At 34.0% G+C, this 18,280-nt stretch overlaps 1 protein-coding gene across 2 annotated transcripts; it reads left to right on the top strand.

Moving 5' to 3' along the window:
* The first annotated feature begins 8,219 nt into the window (after positions 1-8,219).
* On the top strand, positions 8,220-13,079 carry LOC133673438 (uncharacterized). Of its 2 annotated transcripts, XM_062094238.1 has the most exons (14): positions 8,220-8,398; positions 8,514-8,712; positions 8,804-8,893; positions 9,880-9,945; positions 10,026-10,091; positions 10,236-10,321; positions 10,430-10,475; positions 10,604-10,658; positions 10,935-11,015; positions 11,255-11,386; positions 11,471-11,598; positions 11,680-11,784; positions 12,339-12,506; positions 12,631-13,079. In XM_062094238.1, exons 2-14 carry the CDS (start codon positions 8,695-8,697, stop codon positions 12,691-12,693), a joined length of 1,104 nt encoding a protein of 367 aa, XP_061950222.1. In that variant the 5' UTR covers positions 8,220-8,398; positions 8,514-8,694; the 3' UTR covers positions 12,694-13,079. The 2 variants fall into 2 exon arrangements, with proteins under 2 accessions (XP_061950222.1, XP_061950223.1); XM_062094239.1 differs by lacking the exon at positions 8,514-8,712.
* The last annotated feature ends 5,201 nt before the right edge of the window (positions 13,080-18,280 follow it).

Consider the following 18,280-nt stretch of genomic DNA (forward strand, 5'->3'; position numbering starts at 1 on the left):
GTTTTGATTGCAGAAATGAGTCGATGTTTGTTAAAATGACATGATAAACAATATGGGGTGACCAAGCAAATTTTGAACTCACACATAAAATTAAACCACACATTATGCACCTAAGTTTTAACAGTATGTATAATGACTTGTAGTAGATTTGGTAATTATGGACTTGCGAATCATGATTCTTACAAAACCGAATCATTACGTTAAACGACGTAAAAATTTATCGGTTCTAATAGACCTTTCTTGAAATAAGAAAAGGTCATCTTTGTTTATTCCTTCTATAATTCTTGAAATAGACATCCCTTGCAATCTCATTTTGAGCCTGGTGGTATATTTCTTTTATAAAAAAAACTATGACATGGATCACACCCCACACTAGGAGAAAATGAAGGATTTTCAGTTGAAAAGATGAAGACAATAATAGAATCCATGGTAAAGAGAATGTTAAAAATGAAAGTCCAATGACTGAGAAAGGTTAAATGTGAAAAAAACCATAAACTAGGGGGCATCTAAGAAAACTTTGAGGAAGGTTACGTGAAAGCTAAAAAGTGGAAATTGCCTACACTAAAAAGGCAAGTCAAGGTTAAAGGTAAGAAAATGCCTATCAAGTCTAGGAAAAGCAAAAGAGATTTTTAATTGAGGAAAGACGCAATAAATGCCAAAAGTCGATACTATAAAAAATACTGAGCTACAAACATGTCTTTTGGTATTTATAATAAAACCTTTTGTGTCTTCAAATGATTAGATTAGTTATCCATTAAAGAAAAAGATGGATTTATCTTATGATCTTTGTTAAAAGAATTCTAATATTTTAAGTGAGCATGGTTATATATCAATGTTTGCCCTTGATGGGTAAAACTGAAAGTTTTTAGCTGATAAAAAATCATGCTAAAAGTGAGGCATGGTTATTATTTGATTATGATAGAGTTTCCTGTTCAGTTTTAGGAAACAAGATCTATTGATGAAATATATGGCATGGTTATATGTCATTTCATCTACAAAGACAGTAAGAGAAAGGGAGTTAATGGATAGTTGACGTTGATCCTAGGTTTTTGAAACCCTCAAACACCTTTTAAGCCTATGAATTTTCCTTTTTTTCATAGCTATGAACCATAACCTGTATTATGTGCTTTTAAGAGCTCTTTTTAATCAAGCAAATAATTTAAACCGATAAATGGCTCTCTCAAAACTTAAAGAGATTTTTCATAAGAGTCATGGCTTCACGAACTAAGTTATTGGTTATTATACATGCTAATAAAATAGGTGCTAAAAAAACAACCTTTCTTGATAAAGCCTCAAGTTTTAACTTGAGCATCCTGTTTTTTTTTTTTATTCACAGAATGTCACCTCATCACATACCATTAAATGACATACCCAAGATCAGAGATTAAAATTGACACAAAGAACCATAGAAAAAACTATTTTAATCCTACAACAGGTTAATTTCTGTTTTTAAAATACAAGACAATCAAAGGACTGCATGTATTGAATGACGTGTGTTGAGTCTTTGACAAAAAAGCTTGATTTTCAAAAGTACTTTCAAACTGACATCTCTCTTATTTCATTTCAATAATTAGACTTAAACAGATATAATCTTTGAAATGTGCGAGTTGATTTCAAAGCAAGGCAGATTTTCAAGTAAAAAAGAACATCAACCAAGTTTGCAAGTCCTCAACAGAAATGACATCACTCCTTAATCATCCTTGAAAAGTTGAATAATTAGGGGCAATACAATAGACTCTAGAAGGAAAGCAAACAATATTTAGTCAGTTGAGAACAAAGAAAGATAATCAAATGATGAATCAGTAAAATCCATCAAAGCTATGTTTAGCATCTAACAATGACAAGTGCCTCTTGATGATAAAATAGAAGAATGAGCACATTTAGATCAATTAAGGGTAATATTGCTCAAAGGACAGCCTATGATTTAATGAACTTCAATAGCAGTTGAGAGTAACGCTACACTTAAAGGGCATCTTCATGTCTTTATCTTGGTTTACCCTCTAAAATATGACTATGACCCCTGAAATATGTTATTGCATGGGTGTATTTAAATGAATGTCGGAAGGATGCACACCACCTAGACAAACCATGGGACAATTTGCTTTGAAGCCTATTAATTCAAGGTGTATTTCACCAACATGAGTATAGGTGATAAAAGGAACATCATTGATGATTGACAATGCATTTCTTTTTATAATTTGATTAGACGGGTTGAGAGGAACTTATTGAGAAGAACACTAAGCATACAGCAATGAGCCTTTTACTACAAGTTATGAGATGCATGCCTAGACGACTTGACAATTCAATGAATGTTGATGATACCATATACTTGAAGAATATGTTTCAACTAGAGGCAACTTCATGGCTGATTGACAATCTAGGATGAGATCGACATTAGAAAACATCTTAATGATTATTGGCAGGATGCGCACAACTAATCAGAGAACAATTCTTGTGAGAATCTAGGAAATGAATGATTTATTAAACTCTTTTATGATGAATCAAGCAACACCATATTTGAGGGCGTAGTCAAGCTTGATAAACAACGAGAGCAGTAATCGTCGCGGACAACTCAGGATGGACAATACATTTACATTTGAGTGGAGGACTGATATGCGGTAAACTCGAATGAGCCAGTGAATCAAAAGAATAGAGAAGGCTTTGGATAACAAACAAAGGCATCCTATGACAATGAAGAGTCAAAGAGGAGGGGTTGTATTTCAAACTAGGTAAGGACCTATACATGTCATCTAATCCCAAAGCATTACACAAATATTTTTGAATTGTTACAAGAAAAATCCTTAATGAAATCCAGCAAGATTATGATGCATCTGAGTGGACAAATAAAGAATCATTGAGCTAATTATAACAAAGAATTATAGTTTTGACCCTAAAACGAGAAGAAGATGAGGTAAACCCTACCATTAGGAAATTCTCAAGAAAACAAGAAGATCAACCATATTATCAGGAAGAGTCTTCAGGGCAACCCTACAATCAGGAAGCATTGAGTTTTCAAACACTACGATCGAGAAGTATCAGGTCAACCTTGCAATCAGGAAGTACCAATTTTTCAACCCTGTCATCAGGAAATCCAATTAAATCTAGGTATCAGGAAGGACAGATGTTAACCCTGCAATCATGAATCATTAGGAAAGCTCAAGGAGAGCTTGATCAAGCCTTATTATAAAAAAGAAAGAAAATGAAAAGCCTTTCCATTAGGAATCCTAGTTTTAAACCATATAATCAAGAAGAAAACTTAGAAGAATCATATTATTAGGAAATTCTCAAAGAAAGAAGAAAGTTCAAACTCTGTCATCAAGAAGAACAAGAAAATCCTACCATCAAGAATTTGAGTTTTGGGAACCCTGCCATCATGAATCTCAGTTTTTTATTCCACAATCAAAATGTTTCAAATTCAATCAAAATAATTAAAGATACCTTTGAAGAGTTCTAGTTGAAGGGGATCGCTGAGATTCAGGATTTTAGATCAACTGAGTTGGAAAAAAAAAGACAATTATACAGGAAAATAGTTGAGAATACGGTTCTCCTAATAGTTGTAAGTTTTTTTTTGTTTTGGTTAAAGGAAATCACCAAATTGGGATTTCAGGTTGACCGAGCTAGGACAGAGATTTCAGTTCTAGTTAAAGGGAATCACTGGATTGGAATTTCAGGTTGATCAAGCTACGAACAGAGATTTTAGTTCTGGTTAAAGGGAATTGTCGGATTGGGATTTCAGGTTAACTGAGTTATAGACAAAGATTTTGGTTATTGTTGAAGGGGATCATCAGATTGAGATCTTAGGTTAGCCAAACTGTTTTTGAGATTTTGGTTCTAGTTAAAATGAATCACCAGATTGAGATTTCAGGTTAATCGAGCTACGAACAGATATTTTGGTTCTAGTTAAAGGGAATCTCTAGATTGAGATTTCAGGTTGATCGAGCTGTGACATAGATTTTAGTTATGGTTAAAGGGAATCACCAAATTAGGATTTCAAGTTGACCGAGCTACAGACAGAGATTTTCATTCTGGTTAAAGGAAATTGCAAGATTGGGATTTCAGGTTAATCGAGTTGTAGACAAAGATTTTGGTTCAAGTTAAAGAGAATCGCCAGATTGAGATTTTAGGTTGATCGAGCTGCAAATAAAGATTTTGGTTCTGGTTAATTATGATCATCAAATGGGATCTCAGATTGACTGAACTGAAGATAGAGATTTAAGTTCTGGTTAAATGGGGTCTCTAGATTGAGATTTCAAATTAACCCAACTAAAAACATAGATTTCGATTATGGTTAAAGGAAATCACTAAATTAGAATTTCTAGTTGACCGAGCTGCAAACAAAGATTTTAAGTTATGGTTAAAGAGGGTCTTTAGATTGAGATTTTAGGTTAACCCAATAAAAAACAGAGATTTTGGTTCTGGTTAAAAGGAATCACCAAATTAGGATTTCAGGTTGACTGAGCTGCAAACAAAGATTTTGATTCTAGTTAAAGGGAATCACCAATTAAGATTTCAGGTTAGCCCAACCGAAGACGGAGATTTAGGTTCTCGTTAAAGAGGGTTACTAGATTGAGATTTCAGATTAACCCAACTGAAGATAAACATTTAGGTTTCTGGTTAAATGGGATTGCCAGATTGGGTTCTCAAGTTGACCAAACTTTTGACAAAGATTTTGGTTCTAATTAAAGGAATTTGCTAGATTGGAATCTCAGGATAACCAAGCTGTATATAATTTTGATTGAATTTTGGTTGAAGGGGATTGCTACAAAGATAGAGTTTCAGATCAATCGAACTAAAAGTTTTGAGAACTTTAGTTTTGGAAGAACAATTTGTTTATCTTTACAAACTTACTGCACCAAACACTTAATAAGTCTTTTCTCCGTGAGGATTGTTAAAAGGGGGTATTTATTGCTTTTTATTTTTTTTTACCTCATTTTGGAAAAAAATTTGAAAAAAAATGAGCAAAACAACAACAAAAACCCAAAAAATTATGTTATTAATGTATTTGCATCATTTTCAGTTTCGTCTCAAAAGGATTTAAATTTTAAATATCTTTTTAACATGTTTGACTTTTAATGTGTCATTTTTAAAATCATTAATTTTTCTCATTAACTCGACATTGATTTTGCTCTTTTTAAAAAAATCTAAATACAAATGTTGGACTTGGACCAAGCAATTGGGGAAGAAGATAAATTTTTCTACCTATAAATAAGTGGCCCCATACACACACACACACACAAGAGGGGGGAGCCATTAAAAGAAAGCCCTAAAGAAAGACAACATAAAAAAACCCTAACCCCCTAATAAAACCTAAACCTAGTCGCCACCACTTCTTCTTTTTTTCTTCCTCCCAAACTAGTCTCCTTCATAGGCCAATCCTTCACCCAACACCTTCATTCCCATCTTCACCAACTTGTAACACCCTCCTGTTGCAACCTCACCATTAGCAGCTGAGCCAAGCTAGCCTTTTACCTCCCGAAATAAACGCGTTCCCTCATCTCTCCTTTAAAAAAACCATTGTTAGCCCCTCTTTTCTCTCACATCCCCTCCATCTTTTTTAATGAAAAAACTAAAGCCACTAACCCCTCCCTCAACCGCCTTCAGTGACCTTTTCACTTCCATTGCCAAGCACGAACTCCACCACGGACGACTCCCTCCTCTTCATAACAGCCCATCCAACAAAGCCTCACTCTTTTTTCTTTTTCTTTTTCTATTCCCAGCAGAGGTGCATTTTGCAACGTATCTTCGTCAGCTAGCCATAAAGCCTCTCAACAACCTTTCAACCCAAACACAACAGACTTTTTAATTTCTCTTACGACTACCAATAACCACCAACGTGACCCAAATCAACGCCACCTTCACCCGTGATAGCCCCAACTCCAGTTATGCCCACAATAATAGCACATCAACTTCCCAATGACAACTTCTACCACACCTCTCCCCCATTGTTTCTGTTTGAAGTAACCATAAAAGGGAGGAAAATTTGAGGAAAAAAAAACCATAAAGATAAATCTAAAAAAATAATAAAATCAATTATTTGTGTATTTTTCCTTGTTTTGTAGGTGATGATGGCTCTCACCGCTGGCATAGGAAGAAAGAGGAGTGAAAGTCGATCCAGATCCCCATATTTTTTGTCTCACTTGCTGCGGCGCGTGAACCCATGAGCCAGTAGTGGTGGCAGCTCGTGAGATCCATGTGTCGGCATTGTTCATGTACCTCCAAAAGAATCCAGACTTGATTCCTTTAAACATACTTAACATACTTAACTTAAATGATTTTTGAAATCAAATGCTTATTTTTTCTGTATAACATTTTGACTGTTCGGATTGGACTGTTAATTTGGTTTAATTTGTGTTTGGATTTAAAAATAATTTGATTATTTGCTTTGAATTATGTATTTATTTTTTTAGGTTTGTGATTATTTTGTGGACATTAAATATTTATACAGGAGTTATGTTTGGATTGGTATTGGTGTTTGTTTATTTGGATTAACATGAAATTTGAACGAAGCATTGACATTAATAAAATCTGTGTGAATGTTTGGTGTTTGCTTGTTTTTTAGTCAAATTTTGAATAATAAATAATTTGTTTTTACATTGATATCTTATTCAATTTAAAACATATTATTATATTTCACCAAATACGACATTAATAAGAATTTTTTTCTTAAATCTTAGACAGACCAATGATTACAAAACACAATAATACCTTAGTTTTATCAGACAAATGAACAATGCAGCTTACCTCAGGTAAGGCGTATTATGGGTGCTAATATCTTCTCTTTATACAACCAGTCCCCTCACCCAAACTTTAAAACCAATTAGAGTTTCTAGTGACCAAAATACTATGTAGTGACTCACATTCCCTCATTTTACTGATAAAGGACAATAATTCCTTGTCCTTTCTCCCACACCATTCCTGATCCAGGAGGATGATCACCGCGACACCACAAACATTCGACAATATACATCATAGAAGGTTATGAGTTTCAACTGTTGAACTTACTAAACCCTACAATAAAAGTTGACCCATTATTTAGTTCACACAACTAAACTGAAGCTTTACTCTTGATTAAGTATGATTAAACATTTCCCAACCTAGTAGATTAACTTAATGACCTGTTGACTAAGAACTCAATCCAAGTTGGGTTTATATCGAACTAGGTGGGAGTTGACTCAATCAAACATGGTTGACCCAACAAGTCAACATGAAACCCATCACTTAGTCCAAACTAGGGTAAGACCTTGTTTGACTTTTTAAAAAATTAAAACAAATTCATTTTTAAAAAAAAAAAACTTGAAACAATACCATTTTAAATTGATTTAGATCAACCAATGTTTATTCACTCTATGCATGACCTGAGCCTTAAACATGGTCATGAATTAGACCGAGTTTATGCTTCCCGTGACATGAGCATTGGACATGGTCATGAATTGGACAAGTTTTATAACTATGCTTCTAATCCTATGTACATACTAGACGTTGGCCAATGCCACGTCGAGAAGCCGGATTATTTTTTTTTGTAAAAAATAATGTTCAAGTACCGCAAATGCATTTTTTAAAAAAATAGGACTCAAGTTATAGACTCGACTAGATTAAATAAGGTGGTTTTATCTAATTAGATGATAAAAAAAGCAACGATAATAAATGAACCAAATTTTTTTTATAAAAAAAGATCATGATAACTTGGGGAAAAAAATCTTTTTTCAAAAGAGGAAAAATGATGCATCTTAATTATTAATTAATTAAATATAGAATGATGAAATTGGATAAAAATAATAATAAAAAAAATACTTGGTATCAGTGAACCCAAGTTAACATAATACTTGTTTGTATTGCACATTTTAACAATTTTTCCATTTAAACAATAATTTATATTTATTAAAAAAACAAACTTGCTTTTATTCAACTTGATAATAATAAAAAAAATGAAAAGACACAAAAACTCCTAATGCAAGTTTTAAAAATTTTGCTTCTAAAAACAATTTGGTTATTTTACTATGTTTTAAAGAGTAAAATGAATAAAGAATTCATAAATATCATTTTTAAAAAATTTATTTTTAAAAGTAATTAAATAATTTTAGCATGTTAAAAAAAATTAAAAGATAATTCTATTCTTGAACAATATGAGCAATGGGCCTAAAAAAAAACCGAAATGTCATACTGATTTTTTTTTGGGTAAAAATATAATTATACTATTATAGTATTACGGTGAAGAGTGAAATATACGTGGTTGTACGATGTAAGGGATTATTATTAGATCCCGAAGCGATTCTTTTGGTGCGTACGAGAGAGCGAACTTTAGAGAGGAGGAGAGTTACGTAGGGAGGGGAGAGGAGAAGAGAAGAGGAGAGAGAGGGAGGAGATCTGAATTATTAGGGTTTTGAAATTCAAGTCCCAGGTCAGTGAGCGTGTAAATTCTTATGATCTTTTGTTTTTTTTTTTAGCAGAGAAAATGGTGTGTTTGATGATGTTTAATTGTGAGAAAGAGGTTGTTGTGTGCTTGTTATTTGCAGGAGGGACCACCTACGAGAGGAGTGATAGAGAGCTAAGATTTCCTTCTTCTGTTTCTTTTGAGTCTTCTAAGAGAACTGAGAGAGAGCTAAGATTATCACTTTCGATTTTAGGGTTTCTCTTTTTTGCTTTCTTGTCATCACCAAACAGCAACAAAAGGGGTCTTCTTTGTAGTTGTTTTGAATGGACCGAAAGCTTGTGGTTAGTTAATTGTTTTTGGTTTTGCAAATTTATGAAGTTTGAATTTTCTTTTTGTGGCTTCTTATGCTTTTGTGTGTGATTCAACTTGTAGGTTTTGGGTATTCCATGGGAGATTGATACCGAGGGTTTGAGAGAATATATGACCAAATTTGGTGGATTAGAGGATTGTATTGTTATGAAGGTTAGCCCTTTATTTTTTTTTTTTAAAAAAAGGTACAGGCTTTATGCTTATGATCCTGCTTCTTTTCTTTTTTCTTTTGAATTCATGGAAAATCTAATATTGTGGGCTGTGTGATTATAATTTTATTATGTCACAAGAAATTTAGATTGTTGTGATGGTTTGGTAATTTCTATTTCATACTGGCTTTCCCATTCGTACATCAGATTTTGTGTAGTGCCAGTATTAAAAGGTTTGTACTTCATTAACTTGGATTTTTGGTGTGAGAACATTTTCTGCTGTTTGGTGTACTGAATTTAGCTAAACTTTATGTTTCCTTGGTTTGGCCAAAGCATCTCATAAAGATTTTAAATTTGCGGATGCCTGAACGCTAATGGTGGAAATTTGCCGGTTGATTTTCACTTTAAGCGTCTTGTGCCTTGTGTAACCTTGCTGTGTGCATACACTGGCAATTCATGGCAGGTCTTATATTGTGGGCTTTCTGGCAGTATTCACAGCACTGCACTGGACCTCACTACTTATGTGTACCATTTTGCCGAATAAAAGTGGTTTTTTCTTAAACCCCTCTGCAGTTTATGAAAGTTGAACCAATGTTTTGGATTGGCTAGATTAGTCTTTATCAGTTTCTAGTTTTCTTGTCTTCCCAAGGTGTAGTTTATCATGAATATTGAACACCATTAGTTATTGTTTGTTACAATTAGAAGTTGTAGATGTGAGAAAGGGGGAGATGAAAATAGCATTCAGTCGAACTTTAGGTCTAAGAGTAAAAAGATTATATTTGAACACTCAGACTTCTTCAACTTTCTACTGCAATGTGCATTATGCAATATTATTTCCTATTCCAGTTTATTTTGTATCAATGTGTGAGAGGTGCACAATTTGGTTACTATATTTTTCCATTATTAGTGAGGAATGTTTATCTTTTCATTTTCTTCTGTGTATCTCTATAAATCCCTGACAGTGTTGCTGTTATACTTCTCCATGTTTAGGAACGGTCATCAGGTCGATCTCGTGGTTTTGGATATGTTACTTTTGTGTCGGCTGAAGATGCTAAGGTATTTCATATGGCCTTTATTCGTTTTCAATTTCTATGCCGCATAAGATTGTTTGTGTGCTGAAATCTTGTTGGCTGCAGGCTGTGCTATCAAGTGAACACTTTCTTGGTAAAAGAATGCTGGAAGTTAAAGTGGCTACCCCAAAGGTTGGCTAAAAAAAATCTTGAACAGATTGCCTTGTTATTTTTTTTTAGACCTGCTTCACTTTGTTTTGTTTACTGTGCATGATTGAAATACAGGCACACTAAATTTTCTCACGTGCTACTTTATCTTGTGTATTTTTTTGGCAGGAGGAGATGCGAGCGCCTTCAAAAAAAGCGACTAGGATATTTGTGGCCAGGATTCCACCATCTGTGACAGAAACTACCTTTCGAAGGTAAGTATTGTGATGGTGGTCAGGGTGCTTGTTTCCTTCTCCTCTAAACACAATTCGTGAAGTTTGATGTGGAATGAACACAGGTCATGATATTTTTTTCTCTTGCAGTCATTTTGAGAAATATGGGGAGATAATAGACCTATACATGCCAAAAGTAAGCCCTGATTCATGTGCTAATGACCATACTCTGATTCATGATGTTTTGTGTACTAAGAATTAAATTTATATAATTGTTCCTCTGGTTAGAAACATTATATTTTTGTCAATAATTGTGCTGTACAGGATCATAGCTCGAAAGCACATCGTGGAATTGGGTTCATCACATATGCAAGTGCTGGTCAGACTTTTAACATGCCTTGCAATTATTTTTTCTTTTAATATCCAGATTGGTTTTTGCACTTAATTATGTTGCTATGTCACATGAAAACATGTATGAATATGTGGTGTAGAGACCAATCAAAGTATTGAACCTCTTTACATTATGGAGATTTTCATCCTTTGTTTGTGTCTTGCAAATGTGTCCTTATTGATCACTGAGACTTAATAGAGATGCGGAGGATGTTGTGGAATCTGTCTCTGATGCAAAATACTGAAATGGATTGTGTCATAACAGATTCTGTGGATAATTTGATGGCTGAAACTCATGAATTGGGAGGCTCTGCTGTAGTTGTAGATCGAGCAACGCCTAAGGCAAGTTCTGCAGAGCTACCTTTTTTCTCTTTAAAATAGGCTTGGTTTTATCTTATGGATGGAAAGTTGTTGTTGTTGTTGTTGTTGTTGTTGTTGTTGTTGTTGTTGTTGTTTTACTTGCAATTTAAGTCACCTGTAGTCTCAGAAGATATCTCATTTGCGATATGTTTTAGCAGTTTTTTTACATTTATTTTAATAGATATGCTGTTGATATCAATGGTGTAACATTATATTATTAGGAAGATGATTTTAGGCCAAATGGAAGAATGGCTCCTGGTGGATATGGTGCATACAATGCTTATATTTCTGCGGCTACTAGATATGCAGCTCTTGGTGCTCCCACCTTGTATGATCATCCTGGACCATTCTATGGAAGTAAGTACCACTGGAAATAGGTATTTTTAGCAAATTGGAAAGTACTATTTCATCATTTATTATTTTTTTTTCCTGTTGGATTAGGAGGGGAATCATCTAGAGGAATGGGCAAAAAGATCTTTGTTGGAAGGCTTCCTCAGGAAGCAAGTGCTGAAGATTTGCGCCAGTATTTTGGTAGATTTGGCCACATATTAGATGTATATGTTCCCAAGGTAAGATAGTGATATTTTTTGTTGTACAGTTGAGAGGGATTTTCATCTATTTATTGATCTGTGCATGCTTATTGGATGTAGGATCCCAAGAGAACTGGCCACAGAGGTTTTGGATTTGTAACCTTTGCTGAAGATGGTGTAGCAGATCGTGTATCTCGAAGATCTCATGAGATTTGTGGACATCAGGTATTACTAAGAACTTTTCCCTTACCCAGAGCATTTGTTGATAGTTGATTTTTATCCAGAATCTACCATAAAAAGAGATGTATGCAGAAAGGGTTCCTTATTCCTAAGGTTTTCAAATGAAGATATGTCAATTGGGAAGGCATTTCTAATGCTTCATAAGTAAAATGAAGGGTTTTTGTGTCTCTATCTTGGAGGTGGTTTGCAAATTTCTGGATTTGCTAGGTGCTGGAGGGTGGTTATCATTGTGATTCACGAACTAGAGTTTAGGATGCTATTGTACTTTGTATATCATTCAACAAATTATTGTTATTAATACTTGAAAGAACAAAATATCACTTATAGCACGAGTCAAGACTGAATATTGCATATTGGAGCATGATGCTTGAAGAATTGATAAATGTGTATATTATTTAGGCTCATACGCTATCTATGTGCTGTGCTTGCCTGCATGTGAAACCTTCACTGATAAGGACATTTGTTACTGTGAAGAAAGCTGAGGCTTCAATTCTAGCTTAAGTGCATAACATAACTTCTGACTGTAACTTCCTGTGCAGGTTGCAATAGATTCAGCCACACCTATTGATGATGCTGGTCCAAGCGGAAATTTCATGATGAGTGGTCCTGAACCTTTTGGGAGTTATGCTGGTCCCATGCGCAACTTTGGCAGGATGTATGGAACCCTGGATTACGATGATGCAAGTGCATATATGGTTCCTTCTAAAGTAAGTCTGATGATTGTTGAATCCTTTATATGGTGTTCTTACACTGATAAATATTAATAACGTTAATAGCAGAGTTTCTTTTAGCTTGATCAATTTGTTAAACGAAACATTCTTTTCTTTACAGTGGGGTTATGGAATGGGGAGTGCAAGACCTTCAAGGGCAGATTGGAGGTACAGGCCATACTAGACAAAAGATGGTGGCCTGGGAAAACTAGGACTGTCCACTGAATTCTTAATGACATGTCAGTGTCAGCTAGTTGTGTATCTTCTGTGGATTGAAGTTTCTTCAATAATAGTATAATTATTTAATGTTGACATTTTTCCTGCTATGGAGAATCCTGAACTTATAAAGCTTCAAGCGCCAGATTGTTTATTATGTTAATGCTGCTGGCATGTACTAAGGAGGAATGTAGCAAGGGATCTACAAGATGTGGCCTGTGTACCATGTAGGTTTGAACTGCGAATGGGAATTCTCCTTGTGTTGATAGGAATTCTCCTTGTGATGATCTTAGATTTTTTTCAATTATCATTGTTGGTCACACATTTGGAAATCAATTGTTTTCTCTCCCAACATCTCAACAATTTGCACTGTTATTTTGTCGGATATGGTTCTAACTGCTGCAAAGAAACGTTGTGCAGTGCCAAAAGAATACTGCGGGTTTCTAGATACGACCTTCACAGCAGTAGAGAAGAGGAACTTCCTCTATAAGAGTGGGAGCTACCCTCAGGGCTCATTTGTGCTGCCATATCCCTCCGTGAAATAATACGATCAACTGTGTTTGCATCATCAATGCCCCCAGGTTTTTCATCAGCTCATATAATCAGAAAAGAAGTGTGTGAGGATACAATCATGCAACAATTTAACACCACACGAATATAGCAACAATGGAAACGTTCTGTATAAGATAGCATGTAAACCTATAACCGTACCTGAGACCAATGCATAATAACTGACATATTGGTATGGCTCTATCTTACTGCCTGGATGCAGTCAATTGATTAGATTTCCAGACATTTGGCAGATGCATGCTAATTCAGTACCACTTCGTTTCATAAGCCTATCTGTATCTGCAAAAATTTTCATCTCTTTGCACTTACACATACAAGGCACCATTTTCTCCTGGTCCTCCGGTCTAAGGTCTGCACAAAGAGTGTTACCTTTGTTTCCTAATGATTACTAAAATACTTTCTTCTCAAATGTAAGTCATAACTAGAAGCGGTAATTATTTATCCCAGCCAGTTTTCATTTCAATATCGACATCCAGCACAGCTGAGAAGGAACATAGATATTGTAAATGTGGTTTACTGCCCATTGCATCTCCTTGAACAACATTGGTCATTGTAACACTTGGGAGTCGAGATTACAGTGAAAGTGGTCGCGCTTACCAAAATCTTGACATCAAATAGTTGATTTGAAAATGCATCAAGTATTACTCTGTTTTCTGATGTGTATCCACAGTTATTTTACAAAACATCTTTGCCACAAAACTATTTCAGGAACAGTTTAGTATTCAAAGGCACCTCACTGCCGTCAACCCATTCATTTTACAGAACCTATAATACAGTGTTCTTCTAACACCCAGCCAGAAGAACTACAGCCTCAATCCTCGTGATGGTACTGTTGATCTGTGAATTATTACTAGTCAGTCTTACTGATCTAAGAGAGTGTCCTCAAAACAACTTGAATGGAGCTAATGATTGCTTAAACGCAATCTTAACTAGACATGACGAAGGCTTGCCCATGAAACACATTCCTATGTCTAGTCCTTCAATGGATTCATATTTAGCATTGTAGAAATAGAAAGATTTACTTTCCAAATACTCAAAGGCACATTTAATGTCATACCTTGAGAGCTGGAAGATGAACACTCGCTTACCAAGTCAGACCAACCAGGACCACTAGCCAAACGTTCCCACATGACCCTTCCCAATAGTACGAGCTCCACTCCCACTGTAATGAGAACCAGACCCATTAAGCATCAAGACTCCAGTCGAAAACGGAGAAGTCACCATTAAGTTCCTCACAATCCCACCATCAAGAACTCCCATCGAAGGTGAACAATTTTGATAGTAACCGATCTCAGTATGTACATTAATAGGCCCACTTTTTTACCTGGCACGTCTTAGACATCGTGAACTTTTAGCAACACCATAACCCAAAACTGGACTACATATCCACCTCTCCGCATCTTCCCATTTTGAAGGCAAAGCCCTGCCACTATAAAAAGGAGTTAAAGCACTTACATGCCTCCTGCTGCTGCCTGATGAAGGGTGTGGAACTCTCTCTGAACTCCATCCTTTGTTATCGTGGATTTGGCTCCACCTGGACTTGAAAGCGCACATAAACTACTCTGGGAAGATACTAGATTTTGCTTCATGTTTGCAAGTTACAGAACCATTTATGAAGTGGGTCTTTTGTCTGCTAATTATTATTACAAGTGTCTGCAAAGCAAGAGAATGAATTAGACTGTTAGATTTGCAAGTGTTAGCTTGTTCAGCTGCAGTGGTTTTCTTGCTTTCGCACTTCCAACTATTTTTGCTTGTCCGTGGACAAAACTTTTGTCGAAGAAGTTGCATCAAATGGGGTTGAGTCGGGGAATAATTGCTGCGTTGTGGACGACGTTTGCATTAATAATGATTTAATGGAAATCTTTGTTGAACAGATAGACAAAAGTTTATCCCTTTATGTGCAAATCTTTTAGTTTGAAAATCAAATCTAACTCAACTGTAAGCCACACGTACGGGTATAAGAAAGTAGCAGTAATGACCATGATTTTACAATTTGATCTTAAGATTTTTTTTTCAATAATTAATTTATAGTTTAGCTTCATGATTAAACAAAATTGAGTATATTTCGAGATTAAATATTTTAATTTTAATTATTTTTTAAATATTTTTAGATAATTTTAATATATTAATATAAAAAAAAAAACTTCCAAACACATAATTGGCCACGATACTAAAAACGTGGCTTTAATGTGTTGTGCGTTACTGCTTCTAGTTGCTTTGTATAGTTGCACTGATCACTCTTTTAAAAATAAAGAGAAAGTGACTAAACTTGTATGGGTTTGGTCCAATTACTCTGTTGACATTTGTTTCAGAGATAGTTACATCATGCAACTCCCAAACACGCTTAAATCGAAAGTGACTCAACTTGTATGGGTTTGGTCCAATTCCTCTGTTAAAAACACTCTCTAACTTGCACGTCGCACTTCGTGAATGTGACAAGGATTATAGTTATAGTTGTTTTTTAAAGTATTTTTTATTTAAAAATATATTAAAATAATATTTTTTTAATTTTTTAAAAATTATTTTTAATATATTAAAATAATATTTTTTTATTTTTTAAAAATTATTTTTTATATCACATATGTGTTTCTCTTAAATTTATTTTTTATGCATGTTTTTAATTGTCTAAATTATTTTTTGAATTTATTCATAAGTCATTTATTATTGAATGATATTTTTTTTTAAGTTAGCATCAAATCCTGGATCAAGAATCTCGCAACTCAATAATTTTTTTTGGTAAAAAGCATTATGTTAGGTTGTGTCAGTCTCTAAAACTAAAAGATTCATCGATCTAAGTGTTTCAAATTTTAAACAAAACTTGTTGAAAACTTGATAAAACTTGTCGATGTTTTTGTGGGATCTTTTTATGTTTAAAAATTAAGCGTTAGGTCCACATTAATCTTTAAAACTATAAGGCTCATCAACCTAACCATTCAGAAAACTTCAACAAAAATCGACAGAAAAAAGATGCAATCTTGATGAAAAATTATCAAAACTCTTTAAAGCATTTTTAGACTATTTTAAATTTGATCATCAGTTTAGAAGTAAAATGCAGTGCTGTGTTATAATTATATTAATCCCTAAAATCAGTAGACTGATCAGCCTAACTTACTTGTGAAATAAGACATTCATGCCGACATTCACATTGTTAACTTGTAAGAAAAGGCATTTAAGTGAGAGCTTTGCTTGAACATTATTTGATGTTAGTACAAGAATGAGAATTGCCTGAAACACAAAAACAAGAAGGTCAATGAGTTTGGTTTTGAACCCATTTTCCAGCACTGTTGGACTTGGTTTTAAGCTCTTCTTCTCCACCATTTGGGCCTCGTTTGCCCTTTCTATGTTAGGTTTTGCCCTTCCTTCTTCCTTCCTTGTTGGGTTTGGTTTTGCCCTTCTAGGTTAGGTGTTGGCCTTCCTTTTTCTCTCTTTAGACGTGGTTTTGCACCTCTTTTTCTTAGTGTTGGGCTCCATTTTGTGCCCACCATCAACATTCAACTATAGATGATAAGTAATCCCGACCAATAGAATTTGACTATGTTGATTCAAGTTTGAAAATGAGGTGGAAATTATATTTTTTAAAATTTTAAAAAAGTTTTTATAATATTTTTTATATATTTTTAATTTTTTTTATATACTGATTTCAAAAATAATTTTAAAAAAATAAAAAAACATATCATTTTGATATATTTCTAAACAAAAAATATTTTGAACCGCAACTGCTACCACAATTCTAAACAGGCCCTAAAAATCAATTGATGATTTAAAACCTGGTAAATAAAAAACTTCATGAATAAATAAAATATATTTATCGATTATACTTTATGAAATGAGGATGGTTCCACTTGAAAAAAATGAAAATTATCCAACATCTATTTATTTTATATATATATATATATATTAAAATAACTCTTTAATAATTTTGCTCAGGTATACTTAACGTAACCGATTTCTATTACATCTCGAACGTGATAAGACTAAAATATTACCTGCCGCCTGCCGCCTTTAGTATTGACACTGACACTGACATTGACACCAACATCGAATGGGGAGGTGGGGGTAGGCCATTGCAGCCTTGCGTCCGCCACGCATGCGGTTGGTCACTGGGTGGTTTCCACCTTCCAACCCCAAAGGAAGGGCCAAAAGCATGGGTGGCCAATGACCTATAGCCTAGTCTACTTCTCTTCTTCTAATTAGTTAATTTACTCTCCACCGCCTTAATCTCCCATTATGATTTTGTTAATGCCTTCACATTAGACCTCTCTCTCTCTCTCTCTCTCTCTCCCCCGTTCCATCACCTTTACCGTTCCATCACCTTTCCTTGATATTTGATTCAAGTGGCCAAACGCTGTACCTAAAATATTTTTCAATTTCATGTCGTGTTTCAAGTAGAAATTATCTTAAATTGGTTAATTATATTGTTTATTTTATTGAGAGGTTCATTGAGTTTTAAATTAGGCAATGAGAATAGCTCTTCACCTTTAAGTAATAATCAAATAAAATGGATCATTAAAATTTAAACTTTTTTAATTAAATAAAAATACACAACTATTATAATAGTATAATTACGTACTAATTCATCATTATGCCATGTTTTTGCCAAAAACTAAAATGAGAAAGAAGATTTGATGTTTAATCTCACTAACTTCATTCTCTTTATAAAATGGTAATAAATTTATTGAATTTTTTCATATCATTTATCTTCGTAGTAATTTTGTTGTTAGAATTCATTAATTACTTCATCGGTTTAATGTGCAAAAAATAAAGATTGGGGTGCTTAAAATCACAAAATATTTATATAAGAGCTCAAGATTTTCTTTAAAAACAATCATAAACGGACAATTTTCAAAAAATAGTACTTTATCTAGTCCATTTGTTTGTCCTCCTTCACAAGTTAGATTGTTTTTTTTTAATATAAAAAACAATATTAAAAGTATGAAGAATTTTTTTGATAGTGTCATTAAACTTAGTTAGATATAGTATTCTTG

The sequence above is a fragment of the Populus nigra genome, chromosome 14, assembly GCF_951802175.1.
Source record: "Populus nigra chromosome 14, ddPopNigr1.1, whole genome shotgun sequence".
In the NCBI taxonomy this organism is placed as follows: domain Eukaryota; kingdom Viridiplantae; phylum Streptophyta; class Magnoliopsida; order Malpighiales; family Salicaceae; genus Populus; species Populus nigra.